This window comes from Neophocaena asiaeorientalis, unplaced genomic scaffold (assembly GCF_003031525.2).
Source record: "Neophocaena asiaeorientalis asiaeorientalis breed wild unplaced genomic scaffold, Neophocaena_asiaeorientalis_V1.1 scaffold119, whole genome shotgun sequence".
NCBI classification, from domain to species: domain Eukaryota; kingdom Metazoa; phylum Chordata; class Mammalia; order Artiodactyla; family Phocoenidae; genus Neophocaena; species Neophocaena asiaeorientalis.
Genome location: NW_020175821.1, coordinates 5,215,679 through 5,241,235, shown reverse-complemented (window position 1 = coordinate 5,241,235; position 25,557 = coordinate 5,215,679). Strand labels below are relative to the sequence as shown.

The window sequence follows — 25,557 nt, the reverse complement described above, 5'->3', positions numbered from 1 at the left end:
TTAGGTTGTTTATTTGAGATTTTTCTTGTTTCTTGAGGAAGGCCTGTATTGCTATGAACATCCCTTGAAGACCTGCTTTTGCTGTATCCCATAGATTTTGTATGGTTTTGTCTTCATTGTAATTTTTATCAAGGTATTTTTAAATTTTCTCTTTTATTTCCTTGTTGACCCATCGTTCTTTTAGTAGCACGTCGTTTAGGCTCCATGTCATCATTTTTTTCTCATTTCTTTTCCTGTGGTTGATTTCTAGTTTCATGCCATTGTGGTCGAGAAGATGCTTGAAATAATTTCTATACTCTTAAATTTGTTGAGGTTAGTCTTATGCCCTAGTGTGTGGTCAATCCTAGGGAATGTTCCATGTGCACTTGAAAAGAATGTATATTCTGGGTCTTTTGGATGTAACGTCCTGAAAATATCAATTAAATCTAACTGTTCCATTGTATCATTTAGGATCTTTTGCCTTACTGATTTTCTGTCTAGAAGATCTATCCACTGACGTGAGTGGGGTGTTAAAGTTTCCTACTATTATTGTATTCCCATCGATTTCTCCCTTTATGTCTGTTAGCATTTGTTTTATGTATTTGGGTGCTCCTATATTAGGTGCATATATGTTGATGGGTGTAAAATCCTCTTGTATTGATCCTTTTACCATTACATAGTGTCCTACTTTATCTTTCTTTATGGCCTTTTTTTTTGTGTGTGTGGTATGCGGGCCTCTCACTGTTGTGGCCTCTCCCATTGCGGAGCACAGGCTCCGGACGCGCAGGCTCAGCGGCCATGGCTCATGGGCCCAGCTGCTCCGCGGCATGTGGGATCCTCCTGGACTGGGGCACGAACCTGTGTCCCCTGCATCGGCAGGCGGACTCTCAACCACTGCGCCACCAGGGAAGCCCTATGGCCTTTGTTTTAAAGTCTATTTTTGTCTGATATGAGTACTGCAACTCTTGCTTTCTTGTCATTTCCGTTTGCATGAAATATCTTTTTCCATCCCCTCACTTTCAATCTATGTGTATCCTTTACCCTAAGATGGATCTCTTGAAGGCAGCATATTGTAGGCTCTTGTTTTTATCCTGTCTGCCACTCTGTCTTTTTTTAAAAATATATAAATTTATTTATTTTATTTTTGGCTGCGTTGGGTCTTTGTTGCTGCACGCAGTCTTTTCTCTGGTTGCAGTGAGCGGGGGCTACTCCTCGTTGTGGTGCATAAGCTTCTCATTGTGGTGGCTTCTCTTGTTGGCAGCACAGGCTCTAGGCACACGGGCTTCAGTTGTTGTGGCACGTGGGCTCAGTAGTTGTGGCTCATGGGCTCTAGAGCGCAGGCTCAGTAGTTGTGGCACATGGGCTTAGTTGCTCTGTGGCATGTGGGATCTTCCTGGACCAGGGCTCGAACCCGTGTCTCCTGCATTGGCCGGCGGATTCTTAACCACTGCCCCACCAGGGAAGTCCCCACTCTGTCTTTTGAATGGATTGATTCAGTCCATTGACATTTAAGATAATTATTGATACATATGTATTTATTGCCATTTTAAACCTTGTTTTCCAGATGATTTGATGCTTCTTCTTTGTTCCTTTTTCTTTTTTTTTTTTTGTGGTTTGGTGATTTCCTTCTATTTTATGCTTGTGTTCTCTTATTTTTGGTCTTTGTGAATCTACTGTATGTTTTTGATTTGTGGTTGCCCTGTTTTTCAAGTATGTTAACCCCTTCCTATATCTGCTTGTTTTAGACTGATAGTAATATAGGCTCAGGTACATTCTAAAAATAGATTCTACATTTTCTTACTCTCCTTCCCCACCTTTTATGATTTTGATGTCCTATTTCACTTCTTCATGTTTGTCCCTTTGCTGTTCCTTATGTTTATCATCACTTTCATAAATAGTTTTTTTTCTTTCTTCCTGATCTGTTTACTAGCTAATTTAAGTGATTTACTTTCCAATTATGATTTCCTCCTTCCTGTATCTTCTTCTTTACTATTTAGAAAACACTTTCAATATTTCTTTTAGGATAGGTTTAGTATTGCTGTATTCTTTTCATTTTTGCTTGTCTGAGAAATTCTTTATTTCTTCTCTTATTCTAAACGGTAATCTTGCTGGGTAGAGTATTCTAGGTTGAAGTTTTCTTTTCCTTTCAAGACTTTGAGTATGTTTTGCCATTCCCTTCTTGCCTGTAGAGAAATCAGCTGATAGCCTTATGGGGGTTCCCTTGTAATTAACTCTTTGTTTTTCTCTTGCTGCCTTCAGAATCCTCTTTAAATTTTGCCTTTTATTATAAGATGTCTTGATATAGGTCTGTTTGGGTTAATCTTGTTTGGGACCCTTTGTGCCTCCTGTATCTGGATATCTGTTTCCTTCTTTAGGTTTAGGAGGTTTTCAGCCATAATTTCTTCAAATACATTTTCAGTCCTCTTTTCTCTTTCTTCTCCTTCTGGAATCCCTATTATGCATAGATTGACCCAGTTTATATTAGCCCATAGGTCTTTTATATTGCTTTCATTTTTTTAATTTGGTTTTCTGTCCGCCATTTTGACTGGGTAATTTCCATTATTCTTTCTTCCAGATATTTATTCTTTCTTCTGCATTATTCATTCTACTATTCATTGCCTTTAGCTCAGTTATTGTCTTGGCAAATTAATTTTCTAATTTTTCTTGACTCCTCCTTAAAATTTCTAATTCCTTTTTACAATAATCTGCTTTTCTGTGGATAGCCTTTCTTAATTCCTTCAGTATTTTCATTACCTCCTTTTGAGCGCAGTGTCTGTTAGACTGAAGAGGTCTGTTTCACTGTTTGTTCCTTCAGGGGACTTCTGTCAGTCTTTTAACTGGGAGTGGTTCCTCTGCTTCTTCACTTTGCTTATATTTCTCTAAGGAAAAGCAATTATCTACTGTAGTCTTGGTGGGCTATTTATATGTGGGAGTGGCCCTGTGTAGCTTGTGCGGGTATAATATGTTTTTGGTGTGAAGGCTGTTTTTGGTTTGAGTGCTTGCCATCTCTTTCCTCAGTGTGTGCTGGCCGTTATCCCCTTGATAGGCTGTGTGCAGGTGCACAGCCCGCACACACTCCCAGGAAGGCAGCGGCAGTGGTTGACACCCTTTTGTGGGACCCTCAGTGGTGGCAGCGGTCTGCGCCCACCTCTGGAGTCTGAGATGGTAGTGGCAGCTCACTCCTGCCCCTGAAGTTCATGTAGGCAGTGCCCTGCCACCTGAGAGCTTGAGTGGAGAGAGAAGTTCCTATGGCAGTCCCTCCCCTCTTTTCACACCCCCTGCCAACAATGGCGCCTTGCCTTTTTGGCGGGCCCAGGCTTCTTCCTGCATTCCCTGGGTTATGGTACACCACACCCTTGCCCCCTCAGGCTGTCTCCACACAGCCAACCCCAGTCCTTTCCCCAGGTCTGACCTCCGAAGCCTGAGCCTCAGCCCCCAGCCCCCGCCCATCCCAGTGGAGGGGCATTTCAGGTTGGGGAGTGCCAGGTGGTGGCACCAATTGTGCAGGTCTCTCTGTGCTTTGCCCTCCTCAAAGCAAACCAGTTGCTGTGCTCTCCTCTGAGGCTCCAAAGCTTCCCCTTTGTCTCGCTATCTCCCCGCCAGTGAGGGGACTTACAGTGTGTGGAAACCTTTCCTCATCTTATTTCTGTTACAAAATTTTGTCAACAAGAAAAATGACTTGGTATGATACAATTTTTATAAGTAATGAAATAGATATAAATGATATGAGAGTTTTTAGCTAAAAGAAAAATTATGTTTTAGGGTATGTCTACTTAAAAATAGTTTCCTCAAAACTTTTGGTAACTTAAACCTTAGAGTTTTGTTAAGTTAAATTAAATAATGGAAATTCATTGAATGTCTAGATAATTTTTAAATGAGATAAAATACTGAAACATAAATTGTTTAAGAAGTCTATTTTTATCTACTTTTGACCCCTTATTATAGAGACTAAATATGTTTGAGACTATTAATAAATATATTTTGTGCTTTATTGAAATATTGTACTAAAATTATTAGAAATAATAAGATTAAAAAATGACTGTATGTGTAAAGTAGGATATATGTTGTCAGTAAGAGAAAGTATAAGGAATGGAAATGCATCTTGTTAAAGGAAAAGAAAATAATTTTGTCCTAAGAGAGGTAGGAAAAAAAGAGAAAAGAGAAAGAGGGAAAGCATAGGACAAAATCTGAAGGTAAAAAAAGAAGTTATAGAAAGCTTGTGGAAAAGAAATCCTAAGAAAAAATTTTGTATGTGATCAGGACTGGCTAAGATTGGAATGAATTTAATTAAGTAAATGAGTTTTAATATTAAATGTAAGGGTGGTACAAACTAGAATCTGATTTTCTCTGTCTATTAAGAAGACAAAGTCTTCTTGGAATAATTATCTGGTTTTGATAAAAGATTGTAAAGTTTCTTTAACCTTTTAAGGAATCTGTTGCAACTTTCTGTATTTGCGTTTGAAATCGTTTTCATTACCTTGGTTTAGAGAATAAGTATTGTTTTGCAGTGACCTATGACCCCATTTGAGTAAGTGTTTTAAGATCTTTTTGGTATTTTTGACAAACTTCCTCCAAATCAAATTCTAATAAAGTCTTTTGACTTACAACTTTGGATGTCCTCTCTTCTTACAAAAAGAGAGACATTTAACTAATCATGTATATTTGATTTGTTAAATTACATAAGAAGCATTATCAGATAAGAGGCAATGTTAAGCCTTCTTTATGTTGTGTCTGTACAGATATAAATGTTCCAGAATATTATGTGAAATTTCTAGAAGCCTTGAATGTCCTGAGGTAAAATGTTATCTGTCATCAAAATTGAAGCTCACACTAAGAGGACTGAACCCAAGTATCAGGGAAATGCCCAAACTGACTTTCATACAAAGGCAGAAACAATAAAAGAATCTGTAAAGATTGTGACACATGTGGATAAAGCCCATTCCGCTTCTGCAAAAATTTGATCTCTCATTGCCAGACTTTTGCCATCCTGATGTCCTTTGCCATCCTGATGCCCCTCAGGAGCAACAGTCTGCTCCTGAATCAGAGAATTTAAGATGAGTAAACAACAGCTATAAAGGAAACAAACAGCGCAGTGGGAAACCCAAGATGGTCGCTTGGTTCTTCCCAGCTCCCTGGCAAACCTCCTTTTACATGTGATGTGTGAAAGCCTCCTCTTGCCATGAGGCTGATGCCCTCACAATAGCAAAGAAACTGTTTAAAAAATGTGTTTTCCACTTGGGGTATACCTTTCACAATGTCTAGTGAGGAAGGCACCCATTTCACGAGGCGAATCGTGAAAGTGTTAAGAAAAACCTTGTGGAGGCATCCCTGGTGGTCCAGTGGTTAGGACTCTGCGCTTCCACGGCAGGGGGTGTGGGTTTGTTCCATGGTCAGGGAACTAAGATCCCACATGCCATGCGGTGTGGCCAAAAGAGAAAAACAAACCTTGCAAACCTCTTGAAATTATCAGTCCCTAACACCTTCAGTCATCGGGCAAGGTCAGTGGAACTAATGGAAAAACTGGACTCAAGCAGAACAAGAATTAATTACATGGGGGGCTTCCCTGGTGATCCAGTGGTTAAGACTCCACGCTCCCAATGCAGGGGGCCCGGGGTTTGTTCCCTGGTCAGGGAACTAGATCCCGTATGCCACAACTAGAGATGCTGCAAGCCACAACTAAAGACCCACATGCTGCAGTGAAGATCCTGCATGCTGCAACTAAGACCTGGTGCAGCCAAACAAACAAATATTTAAAAACAAAAAAAATCCTTTAAAAAAGAATTAATTACATGGCGGGGGGCTGGTGGTGGTGGGATGAATTGGGAGTTTGGGATTGACGTATATACACTAATATGTATGAAATAGATAACTAATAACCTGTATAAAAAATAAAATTCAAAAATAAAATGAAAAAAGAATTACATAGGATTGAATGAACTGATAAATATTATAATTTTTTATCGTTTTGTCTAAAATACTACTGATTTTTAATCATTTGTTTTCCAGATAAAAGGAAAAAATTTTAAAGACTTAAAACAATTTGGTAAATTATACATTTTTAAGCAGAACTGAAACACTTATCTTTTTCTCCCTATCTGATTTCTCCAGAATTCTCAAACTAAGCCCTTTTCCTGAAGCTAAATGACTTGATACAAACTTCAGAGAAATTGCCACAACAGCTCATATTTAAATAATCCTCATGTTTGTTTCTGTATGAGCCACTCAGAAAGTTTACTTGAACACCTGGTGACATCATTAGAGACATTTCAAACTGCAAAAGATGCTTTGACCCTGACATCTGGAAATCTTGATTGACTGCCTCTTGGGCCCAGAAACTGGTTTATAAGTTGCTCTAATGATTAACCTTTGTTTTTCTTTCATTTCTATGAAAGTCCTCTTATTAAATACCTGATTGCTTGCCCCATAGTCCCAGCTTTGGGAGCACACCTGTATCACCACTTCCTAAAATGAGATATAACTGTTTAACTAAACTGAGCTGTTTTCAGAACTAAAAACTGGTTCAAAGAAATGGAAGACTCTACTAACCCATTCTCTTCACAGTTACCAGCTCAGCTTTTAATACGTGAAACTTCCAGGGATGTTTCAGAAGAGGAAACTATTGGGCCCCTAGGTAGGCAACCACAAAATGTGCCTTAATGGCTATTGATTATTTTGAATTAAATTTACTTAAGAAACAGCCAATGCAAGGGGGACACTCTCACCCTCCTTTCTGTCTCCCTGAAAGCAGGAAATATATCTCACATGTGAAAAGTGCACCCCCTGCATCTGGAAGTAGAAGGACACCCTTATCACCAGAGATAGGAAATTCAGGCCAAGAATCCTATATAAACAAATATATCTTTAAGTTACTATACCAAGCCCAAACTCTGTTAAATTAAAAGTAATTAAATAATCAGGTGTAATTCTGGTTATTGTAACCAAGTTTCTTTATTGATTACTCTGTAACCAGATGTTTAACCATGCCTTTTAAGTCTTATTTATAGACAGTTATTATTGTACTCTGATGCTGTTGCAAAAGTGCTTCATCTTCAAGACCATTCATAAGAAGCCTATGGAAGCAGTTAACAGTTCCACATCAAGAGGATGGCTGTGCGAGGATTCCAGCCCACACTGACTTAAAACAAGGAGCTGTCCTGCGTCTAGAGCCCCTAAATAAGGCATCCAGAGATTTTTATGCCCTGACAGGCAGGGTCAATGCCCCTACTCAACACTGAAGCAGCTACAGGAGACAGACCATCTATCACCCCTCTGCTTCCCATACAATCATAGGAGTAAAATCTCTGAAGGGGGAATGAGGGTGGGGGGAGGGGAAGGGGCAGGGCACAAAAGAATGACACAGCTGTTGAGGATATGACAAAAACTGGTTAGAGCCAATTAGGCCCAACATGGAGGAAGATTCGACTTCCAGTAGACCTTGAGCCTCATTTTATGCTCATTGTAATATAAATATGGGCATCTAAATGACGCACCTAGAGGTGCCATGACAGTTCTGAGGCCAACCATAAAAGGCCAAAAAGTGGGTGGTGGCCCAATTCCTGGAAATCCCTGCCCCATCCCCCAAATATTTGGAATAATCCTCCCAATTATGAGCCTATGAAATTACCCACCCTATAAAAACTAACCACTGCCACACCTTTGAGAGGGCCCACACTCTGTCTTGGAGTGTGTATCTCCCAGGGCTGCTTTCCACTTTTGAGACAGACACATAAGGAACGTGTATCTCTCTAAATAAACCTGCTTTCCCACTTAGAGCCCCCTTGCCTGTCCGCTTGTATCCTTCACAAGCATCCTATATTAATCTACTTCTTGCCTGTCTTCTTTGCCTCTTGCAGAATTCCTTCTGTGCTGAGACGTAAAGAACCTGAGCTTCATTAAGTCCTGAGACCAGGTATGTGATTTCAGCTGGGAGGTTGTGGGTTTGAGTCCCCTCCTAAGCCAGAGGTTGTGGATTCAAGTCCCATCTGAAGTGCAAATGGATTCGAGTCCGAATCTGAGATGTGCAGTTTCAATTATATCCCTGAGGGATCAACTAACCTCGATTGTAATCAAAACGCGACCTGCCTGAGACCATACCCCTGAAGTCTATCTGGGCTCACATGTGACCCAAGCTTGTAACAGACTCTTCTTTTTCCTCCTTGCAATGTGAATTTCCTGGGGGCAAATCTACCCCAGCTCTGAGGAACTCAATGGATTTGGAGCAGGTTATTAGCCATTCTGGCGATGAAAGGGACATGAGACCAAAATTGATCAACAGTGCTTTCTAAAGGAAAGATTTCAATGGTGACATATTTAAGATCAATTAAAAATTAAGATGGAGTAACTGGGGTTCAGACATCCAAAATGGAGCCTGGTGGCCATTGTGGATATGGTTTCAGACATGTTCCTGCATCCCTGAGAACTTGAATTTTCTGAGCTGTATCAAACTCAAGGATACCACCATTCATTTTCAAAACAGTATCTGCCAAAGGCTGCCAGCTGCAGCCTTGTGGTCTCAAGGTCTCCCTCTGTGACTGTGCAACTATTTTGGACATCAACTAACCTTGCTTAACAAGCATCCTTACTTCTTGCCAGCTCCAATACTATTTCTTGACAAACAATTTCTGTAACTTTGTGGTTTCTGTCTATATAAGCCTCCCCCATTTTGCAGTCAGGCAGAACACAGTTCAAGTGCTTCTTGAATCTGTGCTCCCTGGCTATAGTCCTCAGCTTGGCTTGAATAAAACTCTCTTCTATTCCTTAATATAGGTTGTTTATTGATTATTTGTGTTGATAATAGCATGAGGTAGCACGATTTGGATATCCCATTGACCCAGCACCATGTATTGTAAAGACCTGAACTACAATGGTGATTTTGTCGTACTCAACTGACTGTGTAAGTGCAGCTATCTGTTCATGAGAGGAATTGGTCAATAAATTCTTTTTAATAATGTCCTTATTGATGTTCGTTTTAAGGTAATGTTCTCTTAAAAAGCATTGCAAACTACTACGTGTTTTTCTAGTTTCTGGAAATGTTTGTATAAGGTTGGTGTTATTTCTTTCTTAAGGGTTTGGGGAAATTCATCAGAAAAACCCTTTGGGCTTGGAGTGTTCTTTGTGGGTGATTTCTAATTTGTCATTCAATTTCTTTAATAGATGTAGAACTTTTCATATTTAAAATTTTCCTTGTATCATTTTTGTTAAATTGTGTTTCTCAAGGAATTTATCAATTTCATCTAAATTTTCAAATTTATTGGCATAAAATTATTCATAACATCCTCTTACTGTCCATTGGTACTGACCAGTACCAATGTCCCCCTTTTCATTCCTCATATTGGTTATTTGCTTCTTCTTTTGTACTTATTTTTTTCTTGATCAGTTTGGCTAAAGGTTTGTCAATACTATTATCCTTGCAAAAAGCCTCAAATTTGGCTTCATTTCTTTATTGTATTTTCCCTCATTTTGTTGATGTCTACTCTTTATTATTTCTATCTTTTTGTTTCTTTGAATTTAATTGGTTTGCTTTTTGGCTTCTTGAGATTGATACTTAATTAATTTTCAATCTTTTATCATTTCTAATATTTGCATTTAATGCTATATATTTTCTTTTAAGAATGGGTCTACCTGCATCTTTCACATGTTGATGTGGTATTTTTTATAACCATTCAGTTCAAAAATATTTTCTTATATCCATTTGTTTAATTTAATCCCTAGTTTAATTCTAGTTTAATCTGATTATTTAGAAGTGCATTGCTTAAATTCTGAACATCAAATATTTGTGGACTTTTTTAGTTTTCTTTTTTTCTTATTGATTCCTTGTTTAATTCTAATGTGGTCAGAGAACATACTTTTTATGATTTCGGTCTTTGAAAGTGATGAAACTTACTTTCAGTTACAGTATAAAGTCAATTTTATAAATTACATATATGAACTTGAAAAAATTCATATTCTGAAGGTTTGGGGAGCAGTGATTCTTATATCACATTTGTAAATCATGTTTTCCAAGTCTTGTGTATGTCTATTGATTTCTTTCTTTTTTTTTTTACTGCTTATTACATCCGTTAATGTGTTTAAAATCTTCCTTTGTGATTGTGGATTTGCCTATTTCTTCTTCAAGTTTGTTAAGTTTTTTATTTATATATTTTGAGGCTGGTTTGGTCCTATAACATTTAGGGTTGTTATAGCATTGTGTTGTCTTGACATATTTATCATTATGAAATGTCCTTATTGATGTCTCCTAAGGTTACTAAGAATAGTTCTTTCTATGACTTCAACTCTTTGAGAGAGGCAATAACCACTTAGAACATACATTCTCTGCCTTTGGTTTAGAGATGAATTCAAATACATTAAGCTGCAAATAATTTTATACTTAAGCCTGGGTATATGGTAGAGGAGTCATTATTGATATTTGTTCAAATTTGTGTGTAAGCTTCCCTCAGGGGATGTTACAAATTTATTGGTAAGCTTTTTATTTGTAACAGTGATTTGGGAGGTGAGAGCATTAGTGTCTTTAGTGCATTAGGGTGAGGGATGTTATGTATTCTCTGAGGCATGGGACAGTCCTTTACAAGGACCAATAGTTACTGTTTTGCACAACTTTCAATAGTTCATTTGGTTATTCATTTGGGTGATATAACTGTTAATGATTTTATGCTCTATGCTGACTCTTTTACATATGAACCCTAAAATATATTTTGTATTCTTTAGATAGACACTGAATTCTCCATAAATAGTACACAGAGGGACTACTGTGTTTTGTGTGTTTGGAGTTTTATGGAGGGTCAGTCACAATTTTGGGGAAGCACATCAGCTACCCTATTCTGCCCATGGAATTTTTGTTTTTTATACAACTCGCCTATATTTTGTCAGCAATGCAACACATAGCCTGTATGTGTGTTGAAGAGGATTCTATAGATAGATGCAAGCATCTGATCACTTCACTGATCTTCTACATTTCATAATGAAACAATATTTTGTTATAAATTTCCTTCTCTATTTTTTCTTTAAAGTTGGAGCTTTGTTGTGTATATTCATTTAAAAATTATTTGTTTAGGTACATGATATTACGTACAACTTTAGCTCAAGATAATTAATATTTCATTTAGGGATTTTTGTTGTAAAAAGGGAAAGCCGGAATCTGATTGGTTGAGAACTTGGTAGAATCACGATGTTTGCTAAGACAACTCAAAGAAGTCTTTTTATTTCTACTATTTATTGTTATTATTATTTTTAAAAGTTAGCATTGTTACCTAAGTTGGTTTTAGGCAGGAGAGCCAATTGCCTCCGGGCCGAGAACGTTTTGTCCCCCAGTGCCAGAGGCACTCCTAGGCAGTCCAGGTTGAGAGCCGGCCGGAACCTTGGCGCCGCGACGCCAGTTTCCGGCGGGCTCCTTAGAGCGCGGAACAGCTTTGGGCCGAAGGACCATGAGAGGGCCGGAACCGGGTCCCGAAGCTACGATGGAGGGGGACGTGCTTGACACTCTAGAGGCGCTGGGGTGAGTAGTCCTGGGGCCGCCTTTCCCCGAAAACGTAAGCTGTCCCTCCGATGGCTGCCTCAGTCTCCTCCCCGTGGGCCTTCGCTGAGCTCTTGCCGCTCGGTGCAGGCCTCCGTCCCTGCCTCGCTGCCTCCGGCGCGGACAGAGTTAAGAGAGAGGCGGGAGAGAAATCCGCTTGGGGGGGTGGAGCAGGCCCGGAGAGCTGGGGCGCTTGTCCCCCTCTTCCGAACTCCTTGCCTCGGAACTCCGCAGCCGGGACCCGCGGCGAAGGCGCGGAGGGGCCTGGCTGGCAGCACTCCTTTGGGGAATTAGTTGCTGCCCCGCGGGTGGTATTATTGTTGACGCTCCGGGGGAGAGGCGCTGGAAGCCGGAGTGCAGCTGTTGACTGTTGTCTCCTACCTTGTACAACCTGTGGATTAATTAGGGCGCGGGAGCGAATCTCCTGCTTCCTTGACCCGAGAAAGGGGTTTTAGTTCAGTGCAAGTCCATTCATTTCACCGTTTCTTCCATTCATTAACAACATATTAATTTGATGTTAATCTGTATTCATTAATGCGTATTTGTGTGCTAGGCCGAGGAGGAAGACAGTTTTCAGATTACTAGTAGGTTACCTAGTCGGGGACTATAAAGAGTCTACTGGTGTTTGCAATTCGGGGTGATTAAGTGCTATGAGAGTTCCTGGAATGATGTTAATACTTGCAGGCATGGGTATCAATTCATGCAAAATAGTCTCTCCTTCAGCCTCATCCAGTTTTTCTTCACAGCCCTGGGGTCCCAATCCCAAATTATCTTGTCCTGAACATTTATTTATTTTCTCTTGAACATCCACCCTCCCCAGCCTCCACCCACTAAGTCAGCTCCAGGAGAACGGGTACCTTACCTGTCTTGTTCCCCAAAACATCCTACAACCAGATATGCTACAATAAATAGTGGTTGGATGAATGGGTAAGTAAATGAAGAAAAGTTCAAAGCAGAGAGTGCACAGAGGTAAGCATAGGGCCAGATAGTTGCAAGTCAAAAAAATACACATTAATTAAAGACATTGGAGCCATCTGTAAAATTGTGTGCCCTGCCACGTCTGGAGTTTCTTGGATAGGATAGGCAGTGCCTTTGCAGTACTATCGTGAAGCTTGAACCACCCTCTCGCCCCCCTTTATTTTTCTTAAAACTGCACTTGCTCCTCTATCAATTGCTTCTTTGGGACCCTGATAGTACCTACTTTGCAGTGACTCATTGTTATAGAGCCTTGCACTTACTAGATCCTGAATAAATATTTGTCAAGTGAAAGAACAGAGCCAGTGATTATTTAGGGGGCATTTTTACTTCTGTGAAATCCCATGGAAATTTTCATGTAACTTGGTTAAGGAAGTAACCAATACAAAAAGTTAAAATAATTAAAGTGTTTAGGACCCAAACGGTTTAAGCTCCCAAGTATTCCAGATAAGACTAGTGGGATTCTATAAATAGTTTTTGAAAAATGGAAAGTCAGTGCTTTTTTTTTCTTTCATTCTTTGAATTTGTTTATATTATAGGTGTTTTGAAAAATGAAGTTTGGTATAATCTTGGCTTTTATCAAGGAAAATTATTTCAGATTATTCACTGTAGAAAGTAAAACAGTTTAGAACTGATTTAAAACATACTTTAGAACTGATTTTTCGTGGAATAATTAAGGACAAGATTTTGAAGTTTGAATTTTCCTATAATGATAATGAAAAGTGAAAAAAGTAATTATTTACAATATGTGTTGTAATTGAACATGCGTTTCAAAATCTCCATGTAGATTGTGAATAATGCATTTTCTGTTGTGATTAAAACATTTAGGATATCAGTGAAGGTACTTCAGTTTATCAGATAAAATAGGAAATTAAAGGGAGGAATTAAAAGGGAAAATCTATGTGAAAGAACAGTTTAGTGATGTAGTACATTATAAACGAAAACAGCATAGTAATAACTTAGTTTCCTAATCTGTGAAAGGAGCAGGCTGCATCAGATTTCAGAAGTCTCTTTCGGTTCTGACAATCTATGATTTTGTAGAACAGTGTATCTCAATCCTGGTAATACATCAAAATCATATTTGGAGCTTGTAAAAAAATGTTTCAGTGTGGTGTATACCACCAGCTGAGCGAAGCATGATCTTCAGGGGTGCGATATAGGCATGCATATTTTTAAAAAGCTTCACAGCCTAGGTTGAGAACCACCATTGTGGAGGGAAATTTATTTCACATATTTACTGAGCACAGCTCTGTATTGGACGCTGTTCTGAGAAGTCATTGGTGAGCAAAACAGACTTGGTTCCTGTCCCAATGGAGCTTACAGTCTGGTGGAGAAAAAGACATGATCACACAAATATTTATAAACTAAAATAAGTGTTTCAAAGGAAAAGAACAGGGTGACATAATGTGGCAGGAGGACCTATGTAGTCTTAAGGGTTAGTGACAGATTACTGAGGAAGTGACATTTGAGTTGAAATAGGAAGGGTGAGTAGGAGTTAACTAGGTGAAGTTGGCTGGGAAAGGAGGACAAAGGTGTCCTTACAGTGAGGACAAAATATGAAAGACCTTAAAGTGGAAAGGATCTGCCATATTAGGAGAACTGGAAGGGGGCTGATGTAGCCGGAGGGCAGAGAGCAAGGACCAGTGTTAGAAGATTGGATCAGCGAGGAACAGGGCATGCAGCACCTTTCAGGCCATGTTGAGGATTTTGTTCTTTGTCATGACAGCAATACGACATGATTGAAGAATTTTAAATAAAAAAGGGAGTGATTAGATCAGGGGTCCCCAACCCCCCCGGGGCTGTGGGCCAGTAGTGGTCTGAGGCCTGTTAGGAACCAGGCTGCGCAGCAGGAGGTGAGCGTGGAGTGAGCGAAGCTTCATCTGCTGCTCCCCATGGCTCACATTACCGCCTGAAGCAGCTCCCCTACTCCCCTCCCTCCGCCCCCTCTGTGGAAAAATTGTCTTCCACAAAACTGGTCTTTGGTGCCAAAAAGGTTGGGGACCGCTGGATTAGATGTCTAGTTTGAAAAGTTACCTCTGTCAGCAAGGTGGAGAATAGATTGGAGAATTAGTTAGTAGTCTAGGCAAGAAGTGATGGTTGCTCAGTGGCAGTGGATATAGAAAGAAGTATATTACTGGTCTCAGTGATTTGATTGGCTATTAGAGCTGAAGGAGATGACAGTATAAAGGATTCATTTCTTCAACAGGGATTTATTGAGCAACAAAATAAAATGATACACTTTGGAATCTCAATTGGACAGGGAAGAAAGTGAAGACAGCCGGAAGCTAGGAAATGCAGAGAATGTGGAGGGACCATAGGAACTGAGGTAGAGATGATATTAAGTGTGGTCAAAAGAGCAAGCTGGAAGGATAGATAGTAGGCTATGGTCAGGGAGTGACATGTTCAAATTAGTGATTTCGGAGGTGACGTAGTTCCAGGTGATGGCATGATCTGGGTGTGGCTTACTTATGTGCAGTGGCAAAGGTTGGAAAAGAGGAGGTTAGGGAATTGAGAGCTCAGGGTATTGAAAAGTGTATACATATGGACTTCAAAGAAACTCAATACAATTGAAAAAAATAGGAATGGAGAGGAAAAACTGAGCACAGGGAATGTTGAAGAGTGTCCAAGAGATTGATAGGTGAAAACCACGAGAGAAAGAGGGTGGCATATCTGACTGGCCTGAGCCTGGAGAGAGCGGGAGATATTTATAAGATAATGAGGGAGTCGATCAAAAAATGGGCAGAAGATCTAAATAGACATTTCTCCAAAGAAGACATACAGATGGCCAAAAAGCACATGAAAAGATGCTCAGCATCTCTAATTATTAGAGAAATGCAAATCAAAACTACCATCACCTCACACTGGTCAGAATGACCATCTTCAAAAAGTCTACAAACAATAAATGCTGGAGAGGGTGTGGAGAAAAGGGAACCCTCCTACACTGTTGGTGGGAATGTAAATTGGTGCAGCCACTATGGAGAACAGTATGGAGGTTCCTTAAAAAACTAAAAGTAGAACTACCATATGAGCCTGCAGTCCCACTCCTGGGCATACATATGGAGAAAACCATAATTTGAAAAAATACATGCACTCCAATGTTCATTGCAGCACTATTTATAATAGCCAAGACATGGAAGCAACCTAAATGTCCATTGACGGCGGAATGGATAAAGAAGATGTGGTGTATTTATACAATGGAATATTAGTCATAAAAAAGAATGAAATAATGCCATTTGCAGCAACATGGATGGACTTAGAGATTATCATACTAAATGAAGTAAGCCAGAGAAAGACAAATATCATATAATATCACTTATATGTGGAATCTAAAAAAAGAATGATACAAAAATGAACTTATATACAAAACAGAAATAGACCCACAGGACATAGAAAACAAACTTACGGTTACCAAAGGGGAAAGGGTGTGGGTGGGGAGGGGTAAATTAGGAGTTTGGGATTAACATATACATGCTACTGTATATAAAATAGGTAAACAAGGACCTACTGTATAGCTCAGGGAACTATACTCAGTATTTTTTAATAACCTATAAGGGAAAAGAGTCTGAAAAGAAATAGGTATATGTGTACGTATAACTGAATCACTTTGCTGTGCATCTGAAACTAACACAACATTGTAAATCAACTATATTTCAATTAAAAAAAAGATAATGGGAGAGCAGTGATATGGATGCTGTATTCGGAAGCAAGGAGGACAAAAACCCCACCATTCCACCGTCAGACACTTAAGAGTAAAATACCCAAAGCTAGAGGCAGTAGGGATAAATCTTTCTGAGAAGACATTGACAGAATAGGAGAGTTGTTTTTTATGGATGGAACATATGGAAGAGTTTGAGAAGCAGGAAGAAGTGGAGAGCTGGATCAGAGGCAAGCCAGTAGGGTGGGTAAATGACAGGGGGAAAGAAAGGGTCTGATATTTTATATGTTGGCCGATGAAAATAGAAAACAGAAAGTAAGTTAGACCCCGGCTGTGTCTTTGTGAAGGTTTACCAGTGGCCCTACTGGACTGAAGGTTTGGTTCACCCAGCTTAGAGCAGTTCAGATCAGCAACTATGGTTCAAGTGTGCATGGCCCTGGGGGAGTCTAGGCCTAGGGGAGGTGTCCCCAGTTACTACTAAGTTATTACTCTTTGGAGTTACTCTTTGGAGTAAGAGTAGCAGTTTCCTAATTAAATAAGAATTTATAGAACAAACTAAGCATGATAATAATACCTACCTTATAGGATATTGTGACAATTAAATAAGGTAATATACATACAGCACATAGCGCTGGCCTAAGATTAGTTTATAAATCTTAGTTGCTATATGATTATGATTGTTATTAGATATTCAGGTTTGTTAAATGCATTTCTTTTTTTTTTTCTTTTTACCTATTTTGAGGAACTGAGGCATTAAAGCTTGTGTATTCAGGATTTAGTATTTTTGGTGATTTAGTAAATTTTTGCTGAATTTTAAAATTGGCATTTCAGTAAAAATAACTTACCAATAATATGAATTAGTTACATTTTTTCAGGAGCTTATGATTATTGCTTTATTGCAGAAGTGAAAGCAAGTAGGGGGAAATAAGATATTTACTGTTAAGTCTCAATGAGAGGTGCTGTAAGATATGGTAGAAAGGTAATACAGGGGAACCAGTCTTGGTTTGGAGGAGCAGAGACTGGTCTAGTCCCAGCTGTCTTTACCTGGCTGCATTACCTGGCCAGGTTATTTACTTTGTTTCCTTATTAGTGTAGACAGAAGTTTGAGTTCACATGGAGCATTTGGGGTCAAATCTGGATTTAAATCAGAGTGTCGTCATTTATCTTCTGATATTATCTTCTGGTCCTACAGAATTAGGATAATAATAACTTCAAATCATTGCTGTAAAGAGTAGATGAATTGGAATATTCATCTGGCCTGCTACTTAAGGCAGGTATCCTAACCTTGTTGAGCCTTAATTTCTTATCTGCAAAATGGGGCTTTGAAACTACTCACCCTTCGTGAAATATGACCAGAGAATTTAGAGAAAAAGAAACGCAAATGGCCTTTAAACATATCAAAAGATGTACAGTCGTGCCATAAGAGAAATGTAAATTAAAACTGTACTGAGATACCAGATGGTCAAAAATCCAAATGTTTGACATGAGTCAAATGTTTGGTAAGTTATGGGTAATGGATACTCTTCTACTTTAGTGGTACAACCCCTATATAGGCAAATTTAACATTATCCAGTAAAGTTGGATAGCCATTTACGTAAACCTTTGATCCAGTGATCCTACCTCTAGAAATCTATCCCAGACATACACTGACAATAATTTGCCCAATTTTTTTAATAGCAAAGCATTACAAAAAACCAAAATGTCCTTCAGTGGGGGCATAGCAAATAAAATATGGTATATCCAGACAGTGGATACAACTATAAAAATGTTTGAATAGTATCTCTACAGATCTCTAGTATATATAAATATGTGTCTGTGCGTGTGTATGTTTAAAAAAAGGAATAGAACAGTAGATAGTAGGCTGCCTTTTATCTAAAAAAGATACATTTATATATATATATTTTTGTGTATATATATGTTTATATTTTAAAACATTATGGTTTGACAACCCCAAACTAATAAATACGGTTTCCTATGAGGAAGGGAGGAAACAGAGTACTAGATGGAACAGTATTAAGATTGCAAGCTAGAATTGTCTGAATGTACCTTGTTTTGTTTTAGACTTTGAAACCGTATAAATGTTTTACATAGTTGTAAAGCAAAATTAAAATGAAATCAAAACAAAAAAAGAGAGACAAATCCCTAAAAATTAAAAGCAAAATGAAAAAAATATCTATCAGTGTATTGAGTAGGAGGTTTAATCACATAGAAAGGAATTGTTTTTCTATACATCCTTACTGGAATCTATCCTAATGATAAAAATATAAATTGTTTTCATTAATTTTATTTTTAGTAATAATGCAGTTTTTTCTATTCTGAAACTATGTAATTTATGTTATTTTTATATTTACTAGGATTCTGTAAATGTCATAAAAAACAGAATTTTCATTGTAAGAGAAAAATAGATAAAAATGTAAAACAAAATAGGTAAAAACCCTATAATTCTAAATTTGAACTGGATACAGCAGTGTGAACTCCTGATATAATTTCTTTTAAAAAGGTACAGATACAGTGATTAACCTTTACGACCAGATTGTGTATTCTAAATACCATTGAAGAGAATCAGGGCTTCTTGGAGAAATGGCTGATTACAAGTATAGGGGAGGAACATATTGTCATAGAAAGCAAGGAAAATATTCAAAGAATAATGGGGACAAGTCAAAGGACTCATTGAGTAACATGATTGCGCTCCCACTAATCAGAGATAGGACAATTTGAGTATCAAAAGAAAAGTAAATGCAATGGATTAAAACCCATCAACTGTGCTAAAACTTACAAGTTTAATAATGTGGGGGGAAAAAAAGCTCAGTTACAGAAAGAACAGTAAAAGTAGAAAACTGGTGTCAAATTCAATTAAGGTAATATATAAAAATGGTTTGAAAATTTAAGGTTCTATTCAAATACACTTTGTAGCAGTGTTTAAAAGTATAAAATTATAAAAGAAATGGTTAAGGTTAAAATCTCATATGTCCTCAGCTTTAATTTTTTTAATTTAAATTTGCATCTGTTCTTTTTTCACTATATTACCTTTTGCTTATTCTTGTAAGAATAAGAAAAGTTATAGTTATTAGACTATTCTATTTGACTTTGTTATATGTAATATTTATCTTAAAATTGGTTGATAATTTTACTAAAAAATTTTAAAACAAAGTCAAATGTTAATTATATAGAGCAGAAATCAGCAAACTGTCTCTGTAACAGACCAGAGAGTAAAAATTTTAGGCTTTACTGGCCACACTGTCTCTGTCACAAATACAGGAAAACAGCCAGAGAGAGTTTGTAAATGGGTACAGTTGTTGGCTGTGTTCCAATAATATTTTATTTACAAAGATAGGCAGCAGACGTTGATTAAAAAGTATTATTAGGGTTTTGTTTGTTTGTTTTAACCTTTTATATCTTCCTTTCTAGGTATAAGGGACCACTGTTAGAAGAGCAAGCCCTTATAAAGGCAGCAGAGGATGGACTATCTTCACCTGAATTTTCAGAGCTCTGTGTTTGGTTAGGCTCTCAAATAAAATCATTGTGCAACTTGGAAGAAAGTATCACTTCAGCTGGTATTGCTATTGAGTTTTATTTACTTTTCTGTTTACTAGAAAAATGAAATGATAGGTTATGATTTACAGTTTTATCTATAATGTGCTCACTGTACAAAGAAAAGTCATTACTACAAACAACTTCAATATGTGATTTAAATATCTTTGGATTAAATTTTATATTGATTAATCCAAAATTGGTTCTTAAAATTTATATAAAATTATAAATAATTATTGTTTATCTGCTGTCTTGAACTTAGTATTGTTCTTTAGAAAAAGAAGAGTCTGAATTTGGTTATTTAAAAAGTTTAAGTTTTGAATACTGCTTATTTTGAATTAAGGTGTTTCTTTTCCCTAAAGTATGCATATATTTAATCCCTAATTTAAGTTGTATTACCAAACCTATAACTCAGGACATGGATTCACATAGGAATACGTTTATAAAAAACTTCTGTACCAGCTCACAAGGTTTATTTAATTCACTACTGTATTGGTAGCTGGAGTTCTTGTGGGTCTTTGATTAGTAGAATTTCAGACGTGTAATAAAATGAAAAATAAAATTTGTGGGGGCATTTGCTAGGAGACCAGTAGCCTTCCCTTCTGATGCTGTCCTTACTTTTAAATTGTTCTTTTTCCTTGCCAAATCTAATAGAATTTACTTGAAGCTAAGTAAAATAAGCTGAATTCAGAACTTATGACACAAGTTCCCACATAATTAGATGATGAAAGAAAGATAAGCGCTGAGGCTTAATTTGATGATAGCATTTATTATCCAGGTCCATAGAAATACAATAGAAATGGATCATTTGCTCTGAAGCCAATTAATAATTATAGCCATAATAATGCTTTTAATATTTCAGTTACTAACATAAAATATTTCCATTTTATCTGCTTTTATGGAAAGCCCATTGGAAGATATCAGAGATTTAAATATAAAAATATTTATAATTTCATGATTAGATACTTATGTTCTTGAATTTAAGTGTTGCTTTCCATATGTAGAAATATGTTTTGGTTACTTTGACCTAAGCTTTTGGGGTCACACATTTAAGGATTTAATGTCAAAGTGAAAATTTGGAATTGAATATAAAATTAAAATCAACTAGTGGTAGATTTGATAGTGTCAGATTACATGGTAAATATTTAGTAAATGTTTTATACCTTTTCTTGTTTAAAGGGAAAGATGATCTAGAAAGCTTCCAGCTTGAGATAAGTGGCTTTTTAAAAGAAATGGCATGTCCATATTCTGTACTCGTATCAGGAGATATTAAAGACCGTTTAAAAAAGAAGGATGACTGTTTGAAACTTCTATGTAAGTTATGTTTCTTTGAACAATTTAAATGCATGTGTTTAATCTGGTTTGTGTTATTTTCAAGTTAAGATTTATGAACTTTAATTAATGAATCATTAGATATTTTGTGTATTAGAAAGTTTTTAATATTTGGCTTAAAATATGAAACTAACTCAGAGATTTTTATATAAATGTAGTATAAATTCTACTAATGTACTCTTTAAGATTTCTAACACTTATGATTTATTTGGCCAATATAGAATGCCCAGTGTTTGTGACTTGTATGGTACTTCAGTAATTTTTCCTTCACCTAATTCATCTCTTTACATTTATGACTGATTGGCTAAAGTGATCTCCAAACTGCTATTTAATCTTAAAACTCTCTGAAACTAGGCTGCTAAGCAGGTTATTAGATGATAGGCACTGAATGATGGTTCAAAAATATTCATTGATCCCTTTCTACTGTACCAGAAACTGCTCTAAGCATTAGGGATGTATCAGTTTAAAAAAAAAATTGTGCCCTTGTGCCACTTGAATTTTAGTGAGTGTGGCCTATTTTCATCAGGGGTGAATTTGGAGTACAGATTACCTATATCTAAACAATTACTATGAATAACATCCATTTATTTATATTGGCTCCCTTAAAATTTTTTAAAATTCAGTTAGTTTAATTTCATGCTATTTTGGAAGTTCTACAAGCGGTGACTATTTGAAAGAATTATTCTAACATCTTCTCTTATTGAAGATTTCTATTATTTTAGGTTGTACCATTTATAAAAAGATGCATGTGATATATTCCTCTATGTTCTAGTGTTAAAATGTTAGTTTCATTAGAGCAGAAATCATGTTTATGTGTTTAACTACTGGTGGTGTTGGAAGTGTTGACATTTGAATTATCTTGTTTGTTTTGGGGAGGATAAAAATTATGTGCCCTTCCCCCATTTCTTACACTATTTCCTTGTCTTCCTCCCATTCAGTGTAAGTCACTGATTTAATGAACCATTGTTACTAATGGGAGGTCACAGTAACCCTTAGGTGTATTGGGACACAAAGGAAGGTAAGAAGCACTTGCCATGAGGAACTTGCATATAGATATAGGTAATCCTTAGATTACCTTACCCTTACCTTAGATATAGGTAATCTGTGATTCTTTATGTTAGTCAGTGAGAACTGTGTAAATCATCATGTTTCCCTTTTTGCCTTTGCTTCTAAGAAGCTCAGCAATAACAGTAATATAAGTTTCTGGTCCAAATAAAAGTAAAGAGGAGATATAAGAGAGGTTGGTATAGTTTTTTCTGATTATAAACATACATGCTCAGGAGGTGGGGTGAAATGGGGAATTGTTAAATGAGTACAAAGTTTCAGTTGAGGAAGATGAAAATGTTCTGGAGATGGTTGGATGGATGGTGGTGATGGTTATACAACTGTGTGAATGCACTTAATGCCACTTAAAAATAGTTAGAATGGTAAATTTTATGTTACATGTTGAAAAAATACATGCTCATCATAGAAATCTTACAAAGTAGATAAATATGAAAAGAAGAAAATAATTTATAATTTCACTCCCCAGAGAGGATCATGAATAACTTTTCAGTGTATTTCCTTTTCCTTCTCTTTTTCCTTTGTACACACATATTTAAATAAGATTTAGATCTGTTACAGATGTAGTTCCTGCTCTTCCTCTTCTTCATTTAGTGTATTGTGAGCATTTTCCCATCACTTAGTACTTTTTGAAAAAATAATTTAAATTGGCTACATAACATTCTATGTTATGGGCATTTTTACTTAACAGATTTCAAATTTGGGGGTATTTGGATTTTTCTAATTTATCTATCTATTTATGGCTATGTTGGGTCTTTGTTGCGTGCAGGCTTTCTCTAGTTGCGGTGAGCGGGGGCTACTCTTCGTTGCGGTGCGTGGGCTTCTTATTGTGGTGGCTTCTGTTGTTGCAGAGCATGGGCTCTAGGCGTGTGGGCTCAGTAGTTGTGGCTCGCGGGCTCTAGAGTGCAGGCTCAGTAGTTGTGGCGCACGGGCTTAGTTGCTCCGCCGCATGTCAAATCTTCCTGGACCAGGGCTTGAACCCGTGTCCCCTGCGTTGGCAGGCAGATTCTTAACCACTGTGCCACCAGGGAAGTCCCAGTTTTTCTATTTTAAATTAATTTTTTTGTTCATATTTTTGGTTACTTAGACAAAGATATGAACATTTAAAAAAATTCTCTGGTCTAGATATATTGCCATAATTTGCTCCAGAAAGGTTATACCAATTCACAATCTTACGAGCATCTATTTCATCTTTATCTTTAGTTTGACTACCTTTAAAACATACTGATATAATAAGCTTCTTCATGTTATTTTAGAATTGTTTGCAACGTGTGTAAAATGAAAAGGGCCACATTCCTTACTATGTGGAGAGCTTTTATAGAGATAAAAGCTCACTGGACTACTGAGCCTGCGTGTCTGGAGCCTGTGCTCCGCAACAAGAGAGGCCACGACAGTGAGAGGCCTGCGCACCGCGATGAAGAGTGGCCCCCGCTTGCCACACTAGAGAAAGCCCTTGCACAGAAACGGAGACCCAACACAGCCAAAGAAATAAAAATAAAAATAAATATAAATAAAAAAACTCACTGGAAAAATATGTAAAGTACATAAGGCATGAAAAGGCATTCTACAGAAAAAAGTTTAAAAAAAATTGCTTCTAAACATGAAACGATGCACAGTTATACCCCAGAGTTAAAGAGTTACAAAAAAAAAAAAAAAAGGATACCAAGTTTGGAGGGAGTAAGCCTTCTCATATACTACAGGCGTTGGAGTGTGGTGGGAGAGTAATTGGTACAATCTTTTGGAAAGGCAGATTTTCAATAACACAATTAAAATTCATCTGTCTTTTGACTTGGCAGTTCAATGACTAGGAGTTCATACTAACTGTACAAATACATATGAAAAGAATGTTCATTATGGCATTGTTTGTAGTAGTTAAATAGAAATGGTACATCTTTGCAGTGATACCATTCTATAGCCATTAGAATGAGAGTAGATAAAATGTGTAAATATGGAATGATCTCTAAGATATATTGGTAAATAAAAAATATACAGAACATGTATCGTATGCTCTTGTTTCTATAAAAGAAATAAAAGTGCATAGGTGGTAGAGACATATACTAAATATATACGTACACACACACACATGCGCGTGCCTAAAAATATGCCCAAGAAACTAACACTGGTGATTGCCTCTGGGGAGGGGGAATCTGAGGATCTGGGGAGGGGGAATCTGAGGATCTGTGGTGGGAAGAAGACTTTTCACTGTATTATTTCCCATCTGTGAGGATTAGCATTTTAAATACTAGACTGAACTCTTGTTTGTACTGTTATATACAGCATGTTTCCATAGAACAAAGACAGACTTCAGCCATGATTCTGCACAAAATATAAATATATTTTTGAAGAACTGGTGATCTGCTTAATGAAGTTAAAAAATCAGAGGGACCTTGGCATAGTCCTCATGTGCAAAGTTTGCTACATGTTGGTCTTAACTTTTTGTGGGTTCTTTAGACTATCGTGTATAGATTACATGAAAAAAATCTTAAATTAGTGGCTCTCGATCCTGCCTGCCCGTGAGAGTCACCTTGGGTCTAAAACCACACAGGTTCCCAGATCCTACTTCAGACCTACTGGTTCAGAATCTCTGAGGGTGGGACCCTGGTACTTGTACTTTTAAACAATTTCTCAGATATTTTTTCTGCTCAGCTGAAGTCGAAACTGTTGTATTAAATTGTGTGTGTATAACTTTAAATAAACAAAAACAAACCCTAATATCTTAACTGTACTGTTGTAAAAGTTAATTTTAAAAAAGACTGTAATGATAATTTTTTGCTTTCCAAAATGATATTTTTTAGGTTTTTTTAAATTGAAATAGAGTTCACATAAAATATTGTTAGTTTCAGGTGTACCACATAGTGATTTGACATCTGCATACATTATGAAATGGTCACCATGGTAAATCTAGTAACCATCTGTCCCCATACGAGGTTATTACAGTATTATTGACCGTATTTTATATTGTGTGTTACACCCCCATGGCTGATTCCTTTTCTTTCTGGAGGTTTGTACCTCTTAAGCCCCTTCACCTATTCTACCCCACCCCCACACCCCTTCTCTCTGGCAACTACCTATTTGTTCTCTGTGTATATGAGTCTGTTTCCATTTTGTGTTGTTTTGTTTTTTCCATCTAAGATTTTTGAATGATTTTTAAAAATATGGCTGTTGAAAGGATGAAATAAAATGTGACAGTGAAAGGACTTGTGAACAGCCTGGGGTGGTCTGTCTTAAAGGCAGTTTTTCAAATTGCTCAATCTGCTTAATAGATCAGTTAAAGCTATACATTCTCCCCTGGCTTGAGCTGTGCATATCAGAGAGAGAATATTTTATCAGTCTTACACATTCTTAAGCATTTTAAAATTGTTGAAGTACAGGTGGGTCTCTCCTACTAGGCTTTAAACTCTTTGCAAGTAGGCACTATTTAAAAAAAAAATTTCCTTCTGCCCTCTTTATTATTATTTGTTTTTGTGATAAGAATACTTAATGTAAGATTTACTGTCTTAGCAAATTTTTAAGT

General features: G+C 37.2%; 1 protein-coding gene across 1 annotated transcript in view; it reads left to right on the top strand.

Moving 5' to 3' along the window:
- Positions 1-11,378: 11,378 nt before the first annotated feature.
- Positions 11,379-25,557, top strand: part of FAM98B (family with sequence similarity 98 member B) — a 33,932-nt gene continuing 19,753 nt past the window's right edge. The window contains 3 exon segments of the mRNA XM_024732336.1: positions 11,379-11,470; positions 19,527-19,672; positions 20,829-20,963. Coding sequence (XP_024588104.1) covers positions 11,400-11,470; positions 19,527-19,672; positions 20,829-20,963 — 352 coding nt within the window. The 5' untranslated portion in view covers positions 11,379-11,399.